Consider the following 24,028-nt stretch of genomic DNA (forward strand, 5'->3'; position numbering starts at 1 on the left):
GGGAGCACTTCCTCTGAGCTGGGAGAGGGTTTTGAGGGCCTCTGTGAAATGAAGCACCTTATGTTCCTGCGTTTGGCATTCTGAGAAAGAGGGAGCTGACCTTAGCTTTGCTTTGGAACTCTTTTTTTAAATACTTTTATTTATTTACATATGGGGGGGTGGAAAGAGAGAAGCAGATGGAAAGAATGGACAAGCTGGGACCTCTAGCCACTGCAAACAAACTCCAGATGCATGTGCTACCTTGTGCATCTGCTTACATGGGTACTGGGGAATAGAACCTGGGACCTTAGGTTTTGCAGGCAAGCACCTTAACTGCTAAGCCATCTCTCCAGCCATGCATTGGTGTGCTTAAGTGTTTGGATGGGCAGAGAGTGAGACTTGTCCCTTGTGTTTGCCTTTGAACTGGAAGTGTGGTTACCAACTTCATTTTTTTTTTGCATGTTTATGTAGTGTGTTTGTGTGTGTATGCGTGCCTGTGTATGGGAACACAATCTGTGCAGGTGCATGTAGAAGGTGACCTTGGGTTTCATTCCCAGGCATCAGTTCACCTTCCTTTTAAAAAAAATTATTAAAAAAATGTTTTGTTACTTTTATTTCTTTACTTGAGAGCGACAGAGAGAGAGAGAGAGGCAGAGAGAGAGAGAGAGAGAGAGAGAGAGAGAGAGAGAGAGAGAGAGAGAGAAAGAATATGAATGGGCATGCCAGGGCCTCCAGCCACTGCAAACGAATTCCAGATGCATGCGCCCCCTTGTGCGTCTGGCTATTGTGGGTCCTGGGGAATCGAGCCTTGAACCGGAGTCCTTGGACTTCATGGGCAAGCACTTAACTGCTAAGCCATCTCTCCAGCCCTAAAAAAAATATTTTTGAGGTAGGGTCTTGCTCTAGCCCAGGCTGACCTGGAACTCACTATGGAGTCTCAGGGTGGCCTTAAACTCATGGCCCTGAACTCTGCTTCCCAAGTGCTGGGGTTAAAGGTATGCACCACCATGCCCAGCTATACCTCCTTTTCTAAAACAAACGAACAAAATTTTATTGGCAACTTCCATAATTATAGCCGGTAAACCATGATAATTCCCTCCTGCAACTCCCATCCCCCAAGCCCATCCTCCACTGAACCCCTTCTTCTTTCCAAGCAGTCTCTCCTCTACTTTGATGTCACTGTTTTTCTCTCTCCTACTATGAAGGGCCTGTGTAGGTGGCATCAGCCCATGTTCACATCTTTTTGAGGCTGGGTCTCATTGTCCTGGAGCTTACCCATTAGGCAGGAATGGCTGGCCAGTGAGCTCCAGGGATCCACCCATCTCTGCCTTCCCAGCTCTGAGATTACTGGCACATTAGAGCCACTCCTGGCTCATGTGTGAGTACGAGGGTGGGGGGCATTGAACTCAGGTCCTCATGCCTGGCAAGTTTTCTCCCAGTCTGTTGACTTCCTTTATACTCAGCATGCACCTAGTAGGGAGATTAAAATGTGGCCTCTCTTCAGAAAAGTCAGTTGCCTTTTGTAGTGAGCCTTTCTGAGGCAGCCTGAAGGAGCAAGTGCGACACCTTGGGTTAGTGTGTGGCCCTCGGGAGGGGAAGGTTCCTGCACACTGACAGTTGAGTCATCAGATGATGTCCAGACTTGGGGGAGGTCTGGTCATCTCTAGTACACATTAAGACCCCAGCGTTCCTTCTGCTTCTTTTTTTTTTTTTTTAAATTTTTATTAACATTTTTCATGATTATAAAATATATCCCATGGTAATTCCCTCCCTCCCCACCCCCACACTTTCCCGTTTGAAATTCCATTCTCCATCATATTACCTCCCCATTACAATCATTGTAATTACATATATACAATATCAACCTATTAAGTATCCTCCTCCCTTCCTTTCTCCACCCTTTATGTCTCCTTTTCAACTTACTGGCCTCTGCTACTAAGTATTTTCATTCTCACGCAGAAGCCCAGTCATCTGTAGCTAGGATCCACATATGAGAGAGAACATGTGGCGCTTGGCTTTCTGGGCCTGGGTTACCTGACTTAGTATAATACTTTCCAGGTCCATCCATTTTTCCGCAAATTTCATAACTTCATTTTTCTTTACCGCTGAGTAGAACTCCATTGTATAAATGTACCACATCTTCATTATCCACTCATCTGTTGAGGGACATCTAGGCTGGTTCCATTTCCCAGCTATTATAAATTGAGCAGCAGTAAACATGGTTGAGCATGTACTTCTAAGGAAATGAGATGAGTCCTTTGGATATATGCCTAGGAGTGCTATAGCTGGGTCCTTCTGCTTCTTAAAAGCATGGTTGAAAGCAAAAGGGGCCAGACGTGGTGGCACAGCCTTTAATCCCAGCACTCAGGAGGCAGAGGTAGGAGGATCGCTGTGAGTTCAAGGCCACCCTGAGACTACGTAGTGAATTCCATGTCAGCCTGGGTGTGGTGGTTTGATTCAGGTGCCCCCCCCCCATAAAAAGGTGTTCTGAATGCTAGGTTCCCAGCTGATGGAAATTTGGGAATTAACGCTTCCTGGAGGCAGTGTATTGTTGGGGGCGGGCTTATGGGTGTTATAACCAGTTTCCCCATGCCAGTGTTTGGCACACTCTCCTGTTGCTATGGTCCACCTTATGTGGGCCAGGGGCTGATGTCCACCCTCTGCTCATGCTGTCGTTTTTCTCTCCCATCATGGAGCTTCCCCTTGAGCCTGTTAAGCCAAAATAAACCTTTTTCCCACAAGCTGCTCTTGGTTGGATGATTTCTACCAGCAATGCGAACCTCACTGCAACACTGGGCTGGAGTGAGACCCTACCTCAATCCCCCACCCCTCACAGACACGAGAGGGGGGGGCAGTCCTATACCCTTTGAAGCCATCCTACAAAGCAAAAGGGAACTCCCCTGACATTGCTGCCTTGGAACAGCTGTCACTCGTGGTGACACTCAGAGCGCCCCCTGTTTGTTCATACGTTTATGTAGCACTTGGGGATGCCAGTGCATGGGACACGAGTTTTTCCACAAAGCTTTTTTTTTTTTTTTAATTTTTATTTATTTAGTTATTTATTTATTTGAGAGCGACAGACACAGAGAGAAAGACAGATAGAGGGAGAGAGAGAATGGGCGCGCCAGGGCTTCCAGCCTCTGCAAACAAACTCCAGACGCGTGCGCCCCCTTGTGCATCTGGCTAACCTGGGACTTGGGGAACCAAGCCTTGAACCGGGGTCCTTAGGCTTCACAGGCAAGCGCTTAACCGCTAAGCCATCTCTCCAGCCCCCCACAAAGCTTTTTAATTGGGTGTTTGGCAGTAGCTTTATATCATGCACATCTCATAGCGTCTACCCTTGAAAGTGTACGGTTCAGTGGCGTTCAGTATAGTCAAAGAGCTGTGAAAATATTACCACAATTTAGAACATTTTCATTGCCACCTAAAACTAGCAGCCCTGGGTCATTCTGCAAGGTTTTATATCACTGCAGGACTCTGAACTCACGATATATTAATGTACAAATTCTTCATCCCTGTGGTCCAGCTCCTGTAGGGTTTTATGTAAGAGGCAGCTTTTCTATAAACTTGCACACACCTGTTTCCAAGATCCTCAGAGCCTCACTAACATGAAGGCACTTTAGGTTGTGGGTGTTAGGGTAAAAATCACTGTTAGAAAAAATTTTTAGGGGCTGGAGAGATGGCTTAGTGATTAAGACACTTGCCTACAAAGGCAAAGGATCCAGGTTTGATTCCCTAGGACCCATCTAAGCCAGATGCACAAGGTGGTGCATGCATCTGGAGTTGATTTGTAGCAGCTAGATGCCCTGAGGTGCCCATTTTCTCTCTCTGTCTCTCTCTTTCTCTATCTCTGCCCCCCCCATCAAATAACTAGAGTAAAATATTTTTAAAAATTTAGGGAACTAGAATGATTGCTTAGTGGTTAAGGCACTTGCCTGTGAAGGCTATAAACCTAGGATTGATTCCTCAGTACTCATGTAATCCGGATGCAGAAGGTGGCTCATATGTCTCCATTTCATTTACAATGGTTAGAGGCCCTGGTGTGCCCATTCTCTACCTCCCTTCCTCTCTCTCTCTTGCTGTTTCCCTCTGTTTCTCCCCCCCCCCTGTGTCTTTCTCAAATAATTAAATAAAATATTTTTAAAAATTAACTGGGGGTTATTGGCACACACCTTTAATCCCAGTACTTGGGAGGCAGAAGTAGGAGGATTTCTGTGAGTTTGAGGCCAGTCTGAGACTACATAATGAATTCCAAGTTAGACTGGGCTAGATATAGAGCCTGTCTTGAAAAACCAAAAAAAAAAAAAAAAAAAACCAAAAAAGCAATTAAAACTCTAAACTTGGAGAATTAACTTATTTTTGTTGGTGAGATGTGTGCATCTAAAAATGCACTATGCTACCAGACATGTGCTATTTTAAGAGGCCAGTGCACATAGAGCAGTAGATGGATTCGATCTTGTCAGCACTACAACAGATTGCCTGAAGTCACAGTGTATGCAGAGCATTTCTGTCTGTGTGGGCACCTTACTTCTTATGTGGTCCAGGGTACGTCAGCAGGCTCTGGACCACAAGTGGATGGGCTGGTTCCGCCTGCCCATCACAGTATCTGCCCACGTTTCTATGACAAGCCCCGGAGCAGCAGGTCATTCTCCTCTTTATTTCAGTTGAGGCGGTTCTTTGTTTCTTCTGTTGACTTCTTTTTCTGGTGGTGAGGGAGGAATGAATGGAGCACTGGCAGGAGAGAACCTGGATCTAAGCATGCCTACAGCCACTGAAAATGACAGAAAGGAAAGCAGTCTGTCCCTCACCCAAGGACAGATCGTGCTTTAGTCCTGCACAGGAAAGTGAAACCGGAAATGGGCCTGCTTACATAGATCACCAGTCTGTGGCTTAGGGCAGTCAGTAGACAGCAGCTCACTGGCCACCAAGGCACAGGCAGTTAGGTGCCAGGCCACTCTGCATGGGGCCCTGAGGATGACTATGTGCACTAGCTGCCTCTCAGACTTGTGCTCAGTCATCACTAATCTCCTCACTCTCCTGCACTCGGTCATCACTCGATGCTCACTCTCCTGCACTCGGTCATCACTCGATCCTCACTCTCCTGCACTCGGTCATCACTCGATGCTCACTCTCCTGTACTCAGTCATCACTAATCTCCTCACTCTCCTGCACTCGGTCATCACTTGATCCTCACACTCATGCACTCGGTCATCACTCGATGCTCACTCCCCTGTACTCAGTCATCACTAATATCCTCACTCTCCTGCACTCGGTCATCACTCGATGCTCACTCTCCTGCACTCGGTCATCACTCGATGCTCACTCTCCTGTACTCAGTCATCACTAATCTCCTCACTCTCCTGCACTCGGTCATCACTTGATCCTCACACTCATGCACTCGGTCATCACTCGATGCTCACTCCCCTGTACTCAGTCATCACTAATATCCTCACTCTCCTGCACTCGGTCATCACTCGATGCTCACTCTCCTGCACTCGGTCATCACTTGATCCTCACTCTCCTGCACTTGGTCATCACTCGATGCTCACTCCCCTGTACTCAGTCATCACTAATCTCCTCACTCTCCTGCACTCGGTCATCACTCGATGCTCACTCCCCTGTACTCAGTCATCACTAATCTCCTCACTCTCCTGCACTTGGTCATCACTCGATGCTCACTCTCCTGTACTCAGTCATCACTAATCTCCTCACTCTCCTGCACTTGGTCATCACTCGATGCTCACTCTCCTGCACTTGGTCATCACTCGATGCTCGCTCCCCTGTACTCAGTCATCACTAATCTCCTCACTCTCCTGCACTCGGTCATCACTTGATGCTCACTCTCCTGCACTCAGTCATCACTTGATGCTCACTCTCCTGCACTCGGTCATCACTTGATCCTCACTCTCCTGCACTCGGTCATCACTCGATGCTCACTCTCCTGTACTCGGTCATCACTTGATCCTCACTCTCCTGCACTTGGTCAACACTCAATGCTCACTCCCCTGTACTCAGTCATCACTAATATCCTCACTCTCCTGCACTTGGTCATCACTCGATCCTCATTCTCCTGCACTCGGTCATCACTCGATGCTCACTCTCCTGCACTTGGTCATCACTCAATGCTCACTCCCCTGTATTCAGTCATCACTCGATCCTCACTCTCCTGCACTTGGTCATCACTAATCTCCTCACTCTCCTGCACTCAGTCATCACTTGATGCTCACTCTCCTGCACTCGGTCATCACTCGATGCTCACTCCCCTGTACTCAGTCATCACTAATCTCCTCACTCTCCTGCACTCGGTCATCACTCGATGCTCACTCCCCTGTACTCAGTCATCACTAATATCCTCACTCTCCTGCACTTGGTCATCACTCGATGCTCACTCTCCTGCACTGGTCATCACTCGATGCTCACTCCCCTGTACTCAGTCATCACTAATATCCTCACTGTACTGTACTCCGTCATCCCCAGTCTCCTCACTCCCCTGTAGTCAGTTATCACTGGATCCTCACTCTCCTGTACTCGGTCATCACTAGAACCTCACTCTCCCTCACTCAGTCATCACCATATCCTCACTCTCCTGTACTCAGTCATCACTTGATCCTCACTCTGTTGTACTTAATCATCACTAGTCTCCTGTCTCTCCTGTCTCTACAGACGCTGCTCTAAGTCTGGGTGCTGCTGGGTGCTGGCTCCAGGCCTGCTGTGGTGAGCCATCTCAGTTCGATTCTGGGTTCTCAGGCTGCTGATGGGTGGGATAGTGGTCCAGCCCCTTCCCTTTCCTACACCCTCCCTGAGGAGGCCCTGGGTCACCTTGCTCTGCCCTGAGTGCTGGTTCTTCTTGTCCTCAAAGCCAGCCCTTCTCTACACAGCATGGAACTCCACAGGTAGCCAAGGAAGACCTTCAACTCCCCATTCTCTTGCATCCATCTCCCAAATGCTTGTATTGCAGGTGTGGCTACTGCATGTGGGTGGTCTTGGACTGATGGCTTGTCATGTGGGGTAGAAAGAGGTCAGTGCTGCAGTAGGGATTGGCCAGTTCATGTGGAGGTTCCCAGCACAGAGCCCCACACAGAGATCAGCCTTTAATCACAGCACTTGGGGGGCAGAGGTAGGAGGATCACTGTGAGTTCAAGGCCAGCCTGAGACTACAGTGTGAGTTCCAGGTCAGCCTGGGCTAGAGTGAGACCGTACTTCAAAACAACAAAAAAAGTAAGCCGGTTGTGAAAAAGAAAAACAAACAAACACCTGTTTCCTTGTTGATTTTGCCTCTGTATACACCAGAGCTCTAGAAAAATTGCCTATTTAGGACTGGAGGGATGGCTTAGCAGCTAAGGTGCTTGCCTGCAAAGCCAAAGGTCCCAGTTTCGATTGCCCAGGACCCATGTTAGCCACATGCACAAAGTGGTGCATGTGTCTGGAGTTCTAAATAGATACTTTAAAAAGGGGAGAGAGAGAGCCGGGCATGGTGGCACACGCCTTTAATCCCAGCACTTGGGAGGCAGAGGTAGGAGGATCACTGTGAGTCCAAAGCCACCCTGAGACTACAGAGTGAATTCCAGGTCAGCCTGAGCTAAAATGAGACCCTACCTCGAAGAAAAAAAAAAAAGTGTGGGGGGAGAGAGGTCGTTGTTTTGATATGTTGCTGTTCTGTCTTGCCATTTATTATCAAAGTAGCCATGGTTGACTTAAAAAAATATTTTTTTTAAATTTGCAAGCAGAGACATGGTGAAAACAAGAGAAATAGAATGAATAGTCTTGTTAGGGCCTCCAGCTGCTACAAACTCCAGATCTGGGCTGGAGAAATGGCTCAGCAGTTTCGATGCTTGCCAGCAAAGCCAAAGGACCCAAGTTTGAAAGTTTGACTTCCCAGTACACAAGTAAAGCCAGATGCACAAGGTGGCACATGTGTCTGGCGTTTGTTTGCAGCAGCTAGAGGTCATGACAAGCCCATTCTCTGTCTATCTGTCTCTCTCTCTCAAATAAATAAAATATCAAAATAAAAAAATACTCCAGACGCATGCATCACCTTGTGCATCTGGCTTTATGTGGGTGCTAGGGAATTGAACCTAGGTTGTTAGGCTTTGCCTGACTTTAATACTTAAAAATTTGGGTGCTAACTGGGCGTGGTGGCGCATACCTTTAATCCCAGCACTCTGAAGGCAGAGGTAGGAGGACTGCTGTGAGTTTGAGGCCACCCTGAGACTCCATAGTGAATTCTGGGTCAGCTTGGGCTGGAGTAAGACCCTACCTTGAAAGACCAAAAAAAAAAAAAAAACAAGGGTGCTGGAGAGATGGCTTAGTGGTTAAGGCATTTGCCTGCAAAGCCAAAGGATCCCGGTTCGATGCATAAGGTGGCCTATGCATATGGAGTTCCTTTGAAGTGGTTGGAGGCCCTGGCATGCCCCCATTCTCTCTCTCTCTCTCTCTCTCTCTCTCTCTTTCTCTCTCTCTCTCTCTGCCTCTTTCTCTCTCTCAAATAAATAAATTTGAGAAAAAAATTTTATAAATTGTTTTGAGAGAAGGCCTCACTCTGCAGCCCCAGTTAACCACACACTCTTGATCCTTCAGCCTCAGCCTCCTGAGTACCAGGATCATAGGTGTTTGCCACTGTGCTTTCCTTAGGCACTTGAATAAAACTGAAAGTTCAGTCTTACATTAGCTACACTTCAAGAGCTCAGTCGTCCCACTTGCACAGTGCCACCATAGTAGAGGCAGGGCCTTCTTCAGACTGAGCGGGCGAGGCTGGGAGTGGTGGGCCTTGGCGAGCACTAACCCTGGCCCCTTGCTGCTGCTGATGTAGACAGGAGGCCCACCCCGCTGTAAGTACCTGGGAAGCTGAATGGGAACACTGTGCGGAAGCCAAGCAGCTCTGCAAGGACTCAAATAACTGCTGTTCAAACTGCAGGGTAATCTGTATAAGCCTGATGTCTCTGCGGGGCGGCCTGTGAGCCCTGTCTCTACATTAACGCCTATAGCCAGGCCTGGGCTGTTTTCACTCCGCCCCTCACCTTGGCACATTCCTTCTGACCTGATAGTCTGGTTCTGCCTGTCCAGGAGGCCTGCATTCACTGAAAGGAGACTGCATTCTGGCCAAGGTTGTGCCCTAGGACAAACAAATATGTATGCCTGAGGCCCAGTTTATTCTCACCATTCACTGGCTGGATGACCTTTTTTTTTAAAAAAAAATATGGAACTCTTCTTGAATTTGTGTATATCTTCCTTGTGCAGGGGCCATGCTAATCTTCTATCATTCCAGTTTTAGTATATGTGCTGCCGAAGTGAGCACTTGAAATTAAAAAAAAAAATTTTTTTTTCAGAGAGAGAGAAAAAGAGTGCATGAGAGAGAATTGGCACTCCAGGGCCTCAGCCACTGCAGTCGACCTCCAGACGCTTGCGCTACCTAGCGGGCATGTGCGACCTTGCACTTGCCTCACCTTTGTGCGTGTGCCTTATGTGGGATCTGGAGAGCTGAACACGGGCCCTTAGGCTTCACAGGCAAAGCACCTTAACCGTGTTTAATCTTTAAGACATTTACCATCCCTGAGCTTTAGGCTTTTGTTGGGAGATGGGATAGGCTGAGGCATAGAAGGCAGAGAGTAAATGCCCTGTGACAGTGGTGACCACCTTTGAGGAGGCCAATGACAGCATGGTGTGTACCAGTGCCATGACACATGGTGGTTATGACACCGCAGCTCCTGTCTCGGACATACTGCCATAGTCAAGCTTGGCAAGATAGACTTAGACATAGTCCACTCCCCTCCTTCGTACTGTTAACCATTATTAAAACAGGTACAGACTTGACTTCACCTTTAATTTCAAGCTTCTACCCCAGCTTTTTTTTTTAAATAGGGGATACATGTCAGTTGGTTGTAAATTATCTTGTCAATTTCTGCAGAAAAGTCTGTTGTATTTTAAATTTAATATTATTATTTATTTATTTTTATTTTATTTTATTTATTTTTTCAAGGTAGGGTCTCACTCTAGCCCAGACTGACCAGGAATTCATTATGTAGTCTTAGGGTGGCCTTGAACTCACTGCAGTCCTCCTACCTCTGTCTCCTGAGTACTGGGGTTAAAGGCATGTGCCACCACACCTGACCCTATATTTTTTTTAATTTTTATTTATTTCTTTGAGACTGAGAGAAGGAAGCAGAGAGAGAGAAGATGGGCATGCCAGGGCCTCCAGCCACTGCAAATGAACTCCAGATGCATGCACCGCCTTGTACATCTGGCTTTTATGGGTCCTAGGGAATTGAACCTAGGTCCTTTGACCTTGCAGGCAAGTGCCTTAACCACACTGAGCGATCTCTCCAGCGCCCACCTTTTTTGTTTGCTTGTTTGAGATGGTCTTGTTGGCCTTGAGCCCACTGTGTAGCTGAGGATGATCTTCAAGGAGCCTGGTCCTCCTGCCTCCCCCTTCCTAGATCTGGGGTTGCTGGTTCGGGACCGAGCCCTGGGCTCCACGCATGTGAGGCAAGCACTCTCCCAACTGGGCTATGGCCCAGCCTCTACCAGCTGTTTTCCTTGCTTTGATGAACGTAGCAGATTTATTTTCCTTCCCTGTTTTTCCAGTCTCTCCAGCATGGTAAAGGGGCTGATGGGTAATAAAATGACCAAAAGGGCCTCATCTATCATTGATAACATATCCTACTTTACCTGAGCCCAGATAACCTCTGTCACTTAGAATTCCTTTCTTTATTTTTTTATTTATCTAGTTAGTTTTTTTTTTTTTTTTTTTTTTGAGGTAGGGTCTCACTCTAGCCCAGGCTGACCTGGAATTCACTACAGAGTCTCAGGGTGGCCTTGAACTCACGGCGACCCTCCTACCTCTGCCTCCCGAGTGCTGGGATTAAAGGCGTGCGCCACCACGCCCGGCCCTAGTTAGTTTTTTTGAGGTAGGGTCTCACTCTAGCCCAGGCTGACCTGGAATTACTCTAGTCTCAGGGTGGCCTCGAACTCACAGTGATCCTACTACCTCTGCCTCCTGAGTACTAGGATTAAAGGCCACCAGGCTCTTTCTTTTCCTTTACTTTCAGCTTGCCATCTCTCCATAGGAGGGGTGGGATTATGGACCCTCCCCACTTTTCATGGGTCCTGGGGAATATAAGCTCTAGTCATCAGTCATGCACAGAAAGCCCTTTGACCACTGAGCCATCTCCCCACACCCCCCTAACTTCAAAAAAAAATTATTTATTTATGAGAGAGAGAAGAGGAGGCAGACAGACAGAATGTGCATGCCAGGGCCTCTAGCCACTGCAAGCAAACTCCAGATGCATGCGCCCCTTTTGCATGTGGCTTACCTGGATACTGGGGCATCAAACCAGGGTCCTTAGGCTTCACAGGCAAATGCCTTAAAAGTGAAGCATTTTCCCAGCCCCTCCAACTCTTTTTTTAATTTTAATTTTTGTGGACAAATCATGTGTTGGTCCCATTCCCCTCCTCCCTGACCCCATTCCACTTGAGGACCCTCCCCAGTGGGGTGACTGGTATTCATCATGGGGTTAAGGGTTATGAAAGCAGCAGTCAGTCTTGTTGGGGGAAGGCCCTGCCCAGGGTACTGCTTCCCACCCTGTGGCTCTTACAGTCCCCCTCCCCCGCCTGTCCCCTGCAATATTCTCTGAGCCTTGGTGGGTATAAGTTCAGTGTTGAGCTCTCAACACATTCTGGATTTCTGTGTGTTATATCTGGAGCGCCCACAGTGTTTCTCACCATCCACCTGGCAGTCGCTCATGGATTTGGCTGGGCTGGCTGGCTGGCGAGCCCCGGCCTCCTGTCTCTGCTTCCCCAGAGCTGGGACTGCAGCCGCTGGCCTGGCTTTTCACGAGGATGCTGGGGAGGCAGACTAGTTATTATTGAAGAGAAGGAACATGGGAACAACGTCACTACGCTCTGATTTCTAGAGAACATTACTCCAGGCTCTTGCCTATGTAGGGTGAATTTTTTTCTATATTTTTCTTCTCTTCAATAAGCATGTATTATTTTTCTAATCAGGAAAACCATTTTTTAAGTTGGAGGGAGCCTGAGGAGATGGCTGAGTCAATGAAGTGCCTGTCGTGCGAGCATGAGAACTAGTCCGCCTGAACTGCTGAGCCATCTCTCCAGCCCCCTACGCAAACCTTTAAGAAATTTATTTGTGGGCTGGAGAGGTGGCTTAGCGGTTAAGCGCTTGCCTGTGAAGCCTAAGGACCCCGGTTCGAGGCCCAGGTCCCATGTTAGCCAGATGCACAAGGGGGCGCACGCGTCTGGAGTTCGTTTGCAGAGGCTGGAAGCCCTGGCGCGCCCATTCTCTCTCTCTCCCTCTATCTGTCTTTCTCTCTGTGTCTGTCACTCTCAAATACATAAATAAAAAATTAAAAAATAAAAAAAAAGAAATTTATTTGTGCTTGTGTGTGTGATGGTGTTCCAGGGCTTCTTGTTGCTGCAAATAAACACCAGACACTTGCATTACTTTTTGCATCTGGCTTACATAGGTGCTGGGGAATTGAACCCTAGAGCCAGCAAGCTTGCTTTAACTGCTGAGCCATCTCCCCAGCCCCTCCTCACATATCCATAGTAGCATTGCTACTGTCTCCTGTGCCACCAGACATTCACCTGAAGATTCACTTGAAAAAGTCACAAAGCTTCCATTGTACCAGCCGCTTGAGATCCTCCACCTCCTCGGATCCCCCCTCCCCCAGTCTCAGAGACATCAGGCCAGGAGACTAGACAGTGACCGTGGGGCTGTGAGTTGGGTTGCTTACCCTGTGTCCTCAGATCCAAGAGGAGTGTGCGGTGAAGAATGGCCAGGGAGGGCACTGCCACCCTCAACAGCCACTGAGGCCAGTTCTAGCTAGAGACCCGAGGAGTCGGTCCTTAGCTGCAGAGTCCACGGGACCACGGGAACCGCCAGCCATGCACGGCTCACTTGCGCTGCCTGCTTCTCCAGCTCTGGAGCCTTGTGGGCACCGCCAAGCCCGGCACGTAGGTCACGGTTCATTCAGCTGAGCCTTTTGGAGCTACCTCTGGGCTTTTGTGCTTCGCTTTGATGTACATGGAATTACATGTGCACATGTGTGAGTGTAGGTGTGTGGGGTGTGGGCCAGAGGTTGGTGTTTGATGTGGTCCTTTGCTACTAAGCCAGTCTGTCACTGACCCTGGAGCTTACTGATTCAGCTAGACTCACTGGCCAGTGAGCCCAGGGCTCCCTGGGTCTGTCTCCCCCACACTGGGCTTACAAGTGCATGCCACTTTGCCTGGCATTTTACATGGGCGGAGAGCTGAACTCAGGTCCTCGTGCGTGGAGCCATCTCCCAAACACACAAAGTATAGAATTTTCTTTGGCAGTGGTACAGGAGTTGACTAAGATGCCTATAGTCCCTGTGCTGGTAAGACCAAACCAGGAGGATCATCAGCTCCAGGCTACCTTGGCTACAGAACAAGAGACCTTGTCCTAAGAGAACAAATGGGCCACATCTCGTCTGTAATCAGAGATCACGTGTGTGTGTGTGTGGGGGTCTGTCTCCTAGCTAGAGCATCAAGTGGTTTTGAAGAGGCTGTGCAGACCAGCTCTTTGCTCAGAGACCATCCAGAGAACATGGCAGGCTTCAATGACCTGGAGAAGGGACAAGCATGCCTGCTCCTGGTGGCTCTTCTTACTGTGGGTATTAAGCAGGCATGTCATGTGCCTTGTCTGTTCTGTGAATAGAGAGAAATTGCAGAATTAAAAAAAATATTATTTATTTATTTGCAAGCAGAGAGAGAGAGAGAGAGAGAGAGAGACAGAGAGAGAGAGAGAGAAAACGGATGCACTAGGGCCTCCTGCCATTGCAAACAAACTCCAGATGCATGTGCCACTTTGTGCATCTGGTTTTATGTGGGAAATTGAAGGCTCTGCACACATGAGCACTTTTAACCACTTAACCATCCCCTTGGCCCGCGGGATGTTTTTCTGGGAGTGGGTCAGTTTGAGGCAGGGTGTCACTCTAGTCCAGGCTGACTGGAGCTGTATAGCCCAGGCAGGCCTCAAACTCACAGTGATCGCTCTGTCTTAGCCTCCTCATACTGAGCTTAACGGTGTGCATCCCAAGAATTCTGTTTTGCATAAAAGAACACATATGGTTCTGAGATCTAGAGTTAGAGGCTTTCAATAAAATCATTTCATGTGGTTGGGAAGGAGAGGCACTCGGCTCCACGCACAAGCCAGAATCGATATTGAGACGGCGATTCTTGAGAAACCTTCAAGCCCCTCCTACTGTTGTTTGTCTGAGGTGGATTTTGCACATTAGTGGACTGCACAGTTATTGAGATAGAAAAAAGTGAGTTCTATCACCAGCCATCTGGATGAAACAGGATAAGTAATGAGTATTTATCGGCAAGGAGCAATCATTAATTCTGAGGGAAATATCAAAGACTGTACACAGCTCGGCAGGTGGCCAGTGAACCAATCAGAAGTCCTGCAGGGTGATTGTTAAATTTCCTTAGAAGACGTGACCAATGCCTGTTAGCTACAGCTGCCAAGCTATGTGACACTCTATTTATTTATTTTATTTTATTTTTTGGGCTTTCGAGGTAGGGTCTCACTCTAGCCCAGACTGACCTGGAACTCACTATGGAGTTTCAGGGTGGCCTCGAACTCACAGTGATCCTCCTACCTATGCCTCCCAATGCTGGGATTAAAGTCATGTGCCACCACGCCCAGCTTGACACTCTACTTTAAAAACAAAACAAGGGCTGGAGAGATGGCTTAGCGGTTAAGCGCTTGCCTGTGAAGCCTAAGGACCCCGGTTCGAGGCTTGGTTCCCCAGGTCCCACGTTAGCCAGATGCACAGGGGGCGCATGCATCTGGAGTTCGTTTGCAGAGGCTGGAAGCCCTGGCGTGCCCATTCTCTCTCCCTCTGTCTTTCTCTCTGTGTCTGTAAATAAATAAATATATAAATAAATAATTATAAAACAAAACAAAAAAACAACTTTTTTTTCAGGGGCTGGAGACATGGCTTAGTGGTAAGGCTCTTGCCTGCAAAGCCTAAGGACCCAGGTTTGATTCCCCAGTACCCATGTAAGCCAGATGCACAAGGCGGCCCCTGCGCCTGGAGTTTATTGGAGGTGATGAGAGGCCCTGGTGTATCCATACTCTCTCATTCTATCTTCTTCTTTCTCTCCCTAAATAAATAAAATATTAAGAAAAAAATTTTAGGGCTGGAGAGATGGCTTAGCAGTTAAGCGCTTGCCTGTGAAGCCTAAGGACCCCGGTTCGAGGCTCGGTTCCCCAGGTCCCACGTTAGCCAGATGCACAAGGGGGCGCATGCGTCTGGAGTTCGTTTGCAGAGGCTGGAAGCCCTGGCGCGCCCATTCTCTCTCTCTCCCTCTATCTGTCTTTCTCTCTATGTCTGTCCCTCTCAAATAAATAAATAAAAAATGAACAAAAAAAGAAAAAAATTTTAAAAATTATGTTTTAGTTTATCTGCCAGGGTCTCTAGTTGCTACAGATGAACTCCAGATGAAGGCACCACTTTGTGAATCTTGCTTTATGTGGGTACTAGGGAATCAAACCTGGGTAGTTAGGCTTTGCAGGCAGACACCTTAACCACTGATCCATCTCTCCAGCCTGACACTCTACTTTTGAATATCAAAAAGTTTTTTGCTGTTGTTTGTTTTTAAAATTTTATTTATTTGAGAGAGAGAGAGGCAGAGAAAGAGAATGGGTGTGCCAGAGCCTCCAGCCACTGCAAACAAACTTCAGACACATGTGCCACTTTGTGCATCTGGCTTATGTGGCTCCTGGGGAATTAAACCTGGGTCCTTTGGCTTTGCAGCCAAGAGCCTTAACCGCTAAGCCATCTTTCCAGCCCCATCATTAATTCTTTAGAAGGGCTATCAATCGATCACAGGGAAATTTCCTGCCCCTTCTTTCGCTGCCTGCCCTCCTAACTTCTCACCTACATACCACTGGCCTTGAACCCCCTGTGTAGCTGCGTAGTACCTTGAATCTCTCATCCTCCTGCCTTCACTTCCTTCACGCTGGGGTTACGGGTGTGCCTGGCACATGTGCTGAAGGAATTGAACTAGGGCTTCGTGTGTGCTGGGCAAGTACTCTGCCACCTCAACCACAGCCCTGACCCCACGTGGAGATGTTCTTGAGTGTGCATTTGACTCCGTCAAGGTAGAAGCAGGCAGGTGGCAGGCAGGCAAGCTGTAACAAAGACACATCAACAGTCCTCGCTCTCTCCTGCTGTTGCCCTCACATTGTACGAGGTGTGACCTGCAACACCAGACGTGTGTTCTGGCCTCTCGAGACCTTAATCCAGCGGCAGAGATCCACTCTGAAACAGAGACCGAGATGGGACAAGACAACCTCTGGAAACAGCTGAGTGCCCTGGACTGTGTGCCGTCAGCCCCGCAAGCTGCGAGGAATAAGACAAGGGTACTTGGGGTTAAATAGAAAATGTCAGGTCAGGGCTGGAGAGATGGCTTAGTGGTTAAGCGCTTGCCTGTGAAGCCTAAGGATCCCGGTTCGAGGCTCGGTTCCCCAGGTCCCACGTTAGCCAGATGCACAAGGGGGCGCACGCGTCTGGAGTTCGTTTGCAGAGGCTGGAAGCCCTGGCGCGCCCATTCTCTCTCTTTCCCTCTATCTGTCTTTCTCTCTGTGTCTGTCGTTCTCAAATAAATAAATAAAAAAAAAAAATTAAAAAAAAAAAAAAGAAAATGTCAGGTCAGTTTGGTCAGGAGGCAGAAGAACGTGGAAGAGAGGCTGGGAGTTTGGGTTTATCCTGTGGCCAGGAGGAGCCATGGAGGGTACCAGGACAGAGAAGTTCACAAATGGAGGTATTTGGGCTGGAGAGATGGCTTAGCGGTTAAGCGCTTGCCTGTGAAGCCTAAGGGCCCCGGTTCGAGGCTCAGTTCCCCAGGTCCCACGTTAGCCAGATGCACAAGGGGTGCATGCGTCTGGAGTTCGTTTGCAGAGGCTGGAAGCCCTGGCGCGCCCATTCTCTTTCTCTTCCTCTATCTGTCTTTCTCTCTGTGTCTGTCGCTCTCAAATAAATAAATAAAAAATTAAAAAAAAAAAAAAACAAATGGAGGTATTTGTCCTGCAAGATCACTGGTGTGCAGCATTCTTTTGGGGCTTTTCTTTTTTCTTTTTATTTATTTTCAAGCATAGAAAAAAAGAGAGGAGAGAGAATGGGTGCACAAGGGCCTCTTGCCACTGCAAATGAACTCCAGACGCTTCTGCCGCTTTGCACATCTGGCTTACGTGGGTACTGGGGATCTGAACCCAGGCTGTCAGGTTTTGTAGGCCTCCTTTTGGGGCCTTTCTGTGAGAAGTGTGAAGAGAGGATTAGGTTTAGGAGTATACTCCCAGGAGTACTGTGGCTGGTGGCCACTAGAGACAAACAGGGTGCTTCCTCACATAGACTGGACAGGCTCAGTTCTGCCTCTGAGGATGAGGTGACAGTTGTTTAAGTGGATGATCCCCAGAGACTCGGGTTGAGTACGTGCTGCTACCAAGAAGGCAGAATCGCTGAGCCACCCTGTCAGAGGCAGGGAAAGGCAGGTGGGTGGGGCGGAGACTCGGAAGTTTGGTGGGTGCTCCACTCACCAGTCCTTCCCTGCAAAGGTTTTTGTTTCTGTTGGGCATACAGCTGTTTCTGATATCTTTTGTTCCCCATTTTCCTTTATTTTATTTTATTTTTTTAGATTTGAGTGTATGTATGTATGTATGTATGTATGTATATATGTGTGTGTGTGTGTGTGTGTGTGTGTGTGTGTGTGTGTGTGTATGTACATATATACACATATATATGTGTGTGTTAGAGAGAGAGAGAAAGAGGAAGAAAATCTCTCCAGCCACTGCAAATGAACTCCAGATGCATGTGCCACCTTGTGCTTTCTTGGAGAATTGAGCTGGGATCCTTTGGCTTTGCAGGCAAACACTTTAACCACTAAGCAATCTCTCTAGCCCCCTAGTTCTTAGTTTTTTAAGATATGGTCTTACTGTAGTGCAGGGTAGCCTCAAACTCAGTGACCCTCCTACTTCAGCCTCCTCAGTGCTGGAATTACAAGCATTGGCCACCATATCTGATTGATTTCCTTCCCTCCCTCCTTCCTTTTTCTCTTTTCTGTTTGTTTGTGGTGAGGTAGGGTCTCATTATCACCCAGGCTAGCCTTGAACTCATAGCAATCCTCCAACCTCTGCCTCCCAAGTGCTGGAATTAAAGGCGTGTGCCACCGCACCTAGTTTGTATTTATTTTTATTTTTATTTATTTGCAGTCAGAGAGTGGAGAGAATGTGGGTGTGGCAGGGCCTTTTGCCGCTACAAATTACACACACATGCACCATTTTGTGTATCTGGCTTTACTGGATGGGTACTGGGGAATCAAACCACTGGTCATTAGACTTTGCAGACAAGTGCCTTTAACCATCTTCTCAGTGTGTGGATGATTGTTTTATGGCCCAGGATGTGATCTGTACTGGGCGGCGTGGCACAGTCTCTTAGAAGGGGTGTGGATTCTGTTACGAAGCCGTCTTCCATAAATGCTCAGTAAATCTTGTTGGCTGAAGGTATTGTTGAGTTCTGTATTGTAACTGGTTCTCTGTTTAGTTATCCTGTCAATTGCTAAGAGAGGTGTGCAATTTACCGGCCAGAATTGTGGATTTGTCCTCGTCTTCTCTCAGCCTTCAAGTGTTGGGATTACAGGCATTAGCCACTGTGGCTGGCTCCCCCCACCCCTGTGTTGAGGACTGAATCCATAGCCTTCTTTATGCCAGGCCAGCCCTTCAGCATGGAGCCCCACCCCTCTCTACTTCCTCCTGGTTTTATAGCCAAGGCTCTTTCTCTTCTCCCTTGCTTTTAGGAATATATTATCCGGGTGCAGAGAGGAATTTCTGCAGAAAACAGCTGGCAGGTAAGCATGTTTTTGGAAAAATTTTTAACCTTTAAAAAAAGTTTTATTTATTTGACAGAGATAGAGAGAAAGATAGATAGATAGAGAGAGAGAGAGAGAGAGAGGAAAGGAGGGTATTAGGTGCATCAGGGCCTCCTGCCACTGCAAACAAACTCCAGACACATGCGCCACATGGTGCATCTGGCTTATGCGGGTCCTGGGGAATCTAACTCGAGTCATTAGGCTTTGCAGCCCAGTGCCTTAATCTCTGAACCATCTCTCCAACCCTTTTACAATTTTTAAAAAATATTTTAATTATTTGAGACAGAGTGAGTGTAGGCATGCTAGGGCCTCCTGCCACTGCAAATGAATTCCAGACACTTGCGCACTTTGTGCGTCTGGCTTTACGTGGGTTCTGAGGAGTCGGTGTTTGCAAGCAGTCACCTGTAACCGATGAGCAGTCTCTCCAGCCCTCACTGAACATTTTAAAATCATTCTCTGCTGGGTGTGGTGGCGCACGCCTTTAATCCCAGCACTTGGGAGGCAGAGGTAGGAGGATCACCATGAGTTCCAGGCCATCCTGAGATTACACAGTGAATTCCAGGTCATCCTGAGCTAGAGTGAGACCCTACCTCATAAAACAAACAAACAACAAAAACATTCCTGTGTAGCAGTGTTATCCCCACTCTACATTTGAGAGGTAGATACCAGTCTGAAGTCACACCTAGATCATTGGCAGGACAGCATTGGAATTTTCACATTAACTGTAGTTAAGCATCATCCAGCCCTCTGCTTCCTTGCTCTTGTCAGAGATGCACTATATTTAATGTGTTGGTGTGTGTTTGTTCTGTCTGACTCTTAACTATCAAGCCTTAATGCAGTAGAAACCATTTTAATAAGAATGAATGTTTGAGCCCGCCCGAGATTACTCGTGAATGCTCAGTAGATGGGGTTCTAGGTGATCCCAGGGTAATTCTGTACACCAACATCTGAGAACCACTAATGAAGACTGATGCCTGACTTGAAGGCAAAACAATGTCACTGCTCAGAGCAGGTAGGATTTGCCATGTTTTAATGGTGGCATCAGCATTAGTAAGAAAGAACATAGAACTTGAAATCTGTGGGGCGTGGTGACACACGTCTTTAATTCCATGGGAAGGCAGAGAGGTAGGAGGATTGCTGTGAGTTCAAGGCCAGCCTGAGACTACATAGTGAATTCTAGGTCAGCCTGGGCTAGAGCAACACCATACCTTGAAAAACCATGAAAGAAGAAAGAACGGAAGGAGGGGAGGGGAGGAAAGGAAGGAAGGAAAGAAAGAAAGAAGGAAGGGAGGGAGGAAGGAAAGGAAAGAAGAGAGGGAAGGAGGGAGGAAAAAAGAAATTTGGCTCTGCTGAGAGGCGGAGCCTGAGGACAGGATAAAGTCTGGCTCTTCCTGATGGGGTTGCAACTGGGTGAAGTTTAAATCCTGACCAGGACAAATGGTCTCTCAAAAGTTCCTGCTTCCTTGGATCTCATTTAAGGTCAGTAACACTGTTTTTCCTTGCATATCATGAATTCATCCTTCCATGCACCCAGTTAATAAGAAAGTTATTTGAGAGGCTATTTGACCTGAACTTGTTCTTTGTTTAAAAATCTCCTGTTGGTGTATATGTATGGAGGTGTCAATGAAGAGTTAAAAGACAAAAAACACCCTGTTGATCACATGTGAGTCTGGCTGGCACTGACTGGCTTCCTGTGGCCCAGCTGAGCTCTGGGAGACTGCGAGGCTGCTGAGCCTGTCCAGCGCAGCCAGTTCGTACCAAGCAGCTCTGCTGCACTTTGCCCGGCGCTTTAGCTCTGGAGCACCAGTGACACTAAGTCAGGAGGCCAAGAAGAAACGCAGACACCTGTCTTGTCTCTTTCAGATCATCAGGAGATACAGTGACTTTGATCTGCTGAACAGCAGCTTGCAGGTAAGGTTCCAGTCCTCCGCTGACACAGGTTGATTGCGTGCAGTGTGTTACTAGTTACAGGCGGCACATCTGTCAACGTCTTACCATTATATCTCAGATTAGCGATTTATACAAAGAAAATAGTTGTTTCAACTCACGGCGAACCTCCTACCTCAGCTTCCCCAGTGCTTGGGTTATAGACATGAGCCACTCTTCTCAGCTTACTATTATTTTATTTATTTATTTATTTTTGAGGTAAAGAAAGTGTGTCCATGTCTTAGCCTGTTTGCTAAGGCCAGCTGAGAAGCTGCGCTTTGGTGAAGCCTGATAGTTCAGATGTGGGAAGCAGTCCAATGTGAAGAGTTGTATGTGACAGTGACTTAAACTATGATATGAAATTTGTACTAATGTGCTTTGTTGTATTTTTGTAATTATGTTGGAGAAACAGGCAATTTAGGTAGTCAGTCAGCTTTTCTTGTACGTCCGCTGTCAACTTTAAAGTATTTGTTTGACCATATCTCTGTTGCTTAAAAAATAGAGTGGGAGGGGCTGGAGACATGGATCAGTAGTTAAGGTACTTGCCTACAAAGGCCAGTGACCTAGGTTCGATTCTCTAGTAGCCATTTAAAGCCAGATACACAGTGGTATGGGCATATGGAGTTTATTTTCAGTGGCTGGGCGCTCTAACATGTCCATACTCATTCTCTCTCTCTGTCTCTCTCTAAATAAATAAAATATTTAAAAAAAGACATTTCAAGCTGAAAATCTCATGGATGCTAGCTCAGAGATGGATCAAATGGATGTGACATCTGTCACCATATTGATCAGCAGGGTTGACGCATCTGGCCTTGCTGGCTAGGCAGGTGTCCCCTTCCTCGCTTACCGCTGTGCACAGTCCCCCTGATGCTGTGTGATCATTAAAGAGGGTGGCCTTCCCCAGTCACAGGAGGACCGATCTTCTGGCAAGGGCATGTGAGCAGCTGACCCACTGCTAGAACCTCCAAACCAGCTCTCAGGAAATTAATCAGCCCTAGGAAGGCAGGATTCTGAGGAGGAAGCAGATAATGCCATTCATATCCCAGAGCCTATGAAAAGCTCAGTTGTCTGGGGAGGGAGGGAATTACCATGGGATATATTTTATAATCATGGAAAATGTTAATATTAAAAAAACAAACAAACAAACAAACAAACAACAAACAAAAAAAGCTCAGTTGTCATGATGAATGTAACTGTTTTGAAATCCCTGACCTAGTGTAACCATGGCAGTGCACTAATGACATGATCTGGTGTTGCTGGGCGGACAGAGACATGATGTGTGCAGTAAGAACAACATTGTGAAAGAGCTCAGTCTTCATTGGAAAATGGACACATATTCCTGTAACTGAAAATTGAAGACACAATAGAAGTATTTCCGGTGTCAAAAGTGCTGGAAGAACCGAATGCTTCTGCCTCAGGGAGATTGAGAGGGAGTATATCCCCTGGTGGCTATGGTGTAGAAGTGTCACAGGGCTTCCAGCAGTAATTTTGTTTTAAAAAAAAATCCCCACACTTTTTTTTTTTTTTTTTTTTGAGATAAGGTCTTGCTGTAGCCCAGATTGAGCTGGAATTCACTGTAGAGTCTCAGGGTGTCCTTGAACTCACAGTTATCCTCCTACCTCTGCCTCCTGAGTGCTGGGATTAAAGGCGTGCGTCACCATACCCGGCTATGGTACTTATTATTATGGTATCACCAGAATTAGCATGTATCTTCAAAGTCTTTGTTGTTTTATATGTAATGAAGCTGATGGTTCAGGATGAGATTGAGTCTGCTGTGTGGACGGCATGGGTACAACCAACTATCCCCCTTCTGTCTTTCAGATCGCAGGCCTGAGTCTACCTCTTCCTCCCAAAAAATTGATAGGAAATATGGATCGTGAATTCATAGCTGAGAGGCAAAAAGGCCTTCAGAACTATCTCAATGTTATCACCACAAATCACATCTTGTCTAATTGTGAGCTCGTGAAGAAGTTTTTAGACCCAAACAACTATTCTGCAAATTACACTGGTAAGCAGAGGCTCCGTGTACACTAGATCACATACCCTGTTAAGCAGAGGCTTTGTGTACATGAGGTCACGTACACTGTTAAGCAGAAGCTCCATGTACACGAGGTCACATTCACTGGGAAGCAGAGGCTCTGTGTACACGAAGTCACTTACACTGGTAAGCAGAGGCTTTGTGTACACGAGGTCACTTATGCTGGTAAGCAGAGGCTCCGTGTACACAAGATCACATACCCTGTTAAGCAGAGGCTTTGTGTACATGAGGTCACATACACTGGTAAGCAGAGGCTCCATGTACACGAGGTCATTTACACTGGTAAGCAGAGGCTCCATGTACACGAGGTCATTTACACTGGTAAGCAGAGGCTCTGTGTACACGAGGTCACATACACTGGTAAGCAGAGGCTCCGTGTACATGAGATCACTTACACTGGTAAGCAGAGGCTCCATGTACATGAGGTCACGTACACTGTTAAGCAGAGGCTCCATGTATACGCGGTCACTTACACTGGTAAGCAGAGGCTCCGTGTACATGAGGTCACTTACACTGGTAAGCAGAGGCTCCGTGTACACAAAGTCACTTACGCTGGTAAGCAGAGGCTCCGTGTACTTGAGATCACTTACGCTGGTAAGCAGAGGCTCTGTGTACACGAGGTCACTTACACTGGTAAGCAGAGGCTCCGTGTACATGAGATCACTTACACTGGTAAGCAGAGGCTCCGTGTACACGAGATCACTCACACTGGTAAGCAGAGGCTCCGTGTACACGAGGTCACTCACACTGGTAAGCAGAGGCTTTGTGTACTCGAGGTCACTCACACTGGTAAGCAGAGGCTTGTGTGCACTTGTGAAGGAAGGGAATGATGGGGCAAGGAATATCAGATTTGGGATAAACCTGGAGGTTCAGATGGTCCAGATGGAAAATGTTGGGTGCTGAGGGCAGACCAGTCTGTAGGGGGCACGAGAGGAGAGGCAGCCCTCACAGTGCAGAGATGCAAAGCCGGAAGCTAGGCCACCTAGGTCGAGGTTGTACACTTGGTTTGGCAGCTTGGTGTAGACTTGGTGAGGATGCGGGAACCAGTAAGACTTCCCGGGAAAGGATAGGTGTTTAGGATTGAGATGTGTTGCTGAGTCCAGGGAGGGAGGAGTCTGGCAGGTTGTGATTTGATGACAAGTCATAGTTATGGAAAAAGATTTCCTTTCTCCAGTT

General features: G+C 47.4%; 1 protein-coding gene and 1 non-coding gene across 12 annotated transcripts in view; one reads left to right on the top strand and one right to left on the bottom strand.

Moving 5' to 3' along the window:
• The window catches only part of Pxk (PX domain containing serine/threonine kinase like), a 69,372-nt gene that overhangs the window by 8,010 nt on the left and 37,334 nt on the right, over nucleotides 1-24,028 (top strand). For 10 of the 11 annotated variants that reach the window (XM_004669080.2, XM_004669081.2, XM_045136148.1 and 7 more), the window contains exons 2-4: nucleotides 18,817-18,867; nucleotides 20,752-20,799; nucleotides 22,636-22,822. In XM_004669080.2, the coding sequence (XP_004669137.2) occupies nucleotides 18,817-18,867; nucleotides 20,752-20,799; nucleotides 22,636-22,822 (286 nt within the window). Of the gene's footprint in view, nucleotides 1-6,642; nucleotides 6,694-18,816; nucleotides 18,868-20,751; nucleotides 20,800-22,635; nucleotides 22,823-24,028 lie in introns of all 11 variants that reach the window. The other variant, XM_045136155.1, reaches the window with a different exon arrangement.
• LOC123455398 lies at nucleotides 9,170-9,274 on the bottom strand. The gene has a single exon (XR_006633887.1). It is a non-coding gene; the product is annotated as a U6 spliceosomal RNA (small nuclear RNA).

Source organism: Jaculus jaculus, chromosome 16 (assembly GCF_020740685.1).
Source record: "Jaculus jaculus isolate mJacJac1 chromosome 16, mJacJac1.mat.Y.cur, whole genome shotgun sequence".
NCBI classification, from domain to species: Eukaryota; Metazoa; Chordata; class Mammalia; order Rodentia; family Dipodidae; genus Jaculus; species Jaculus jaculus.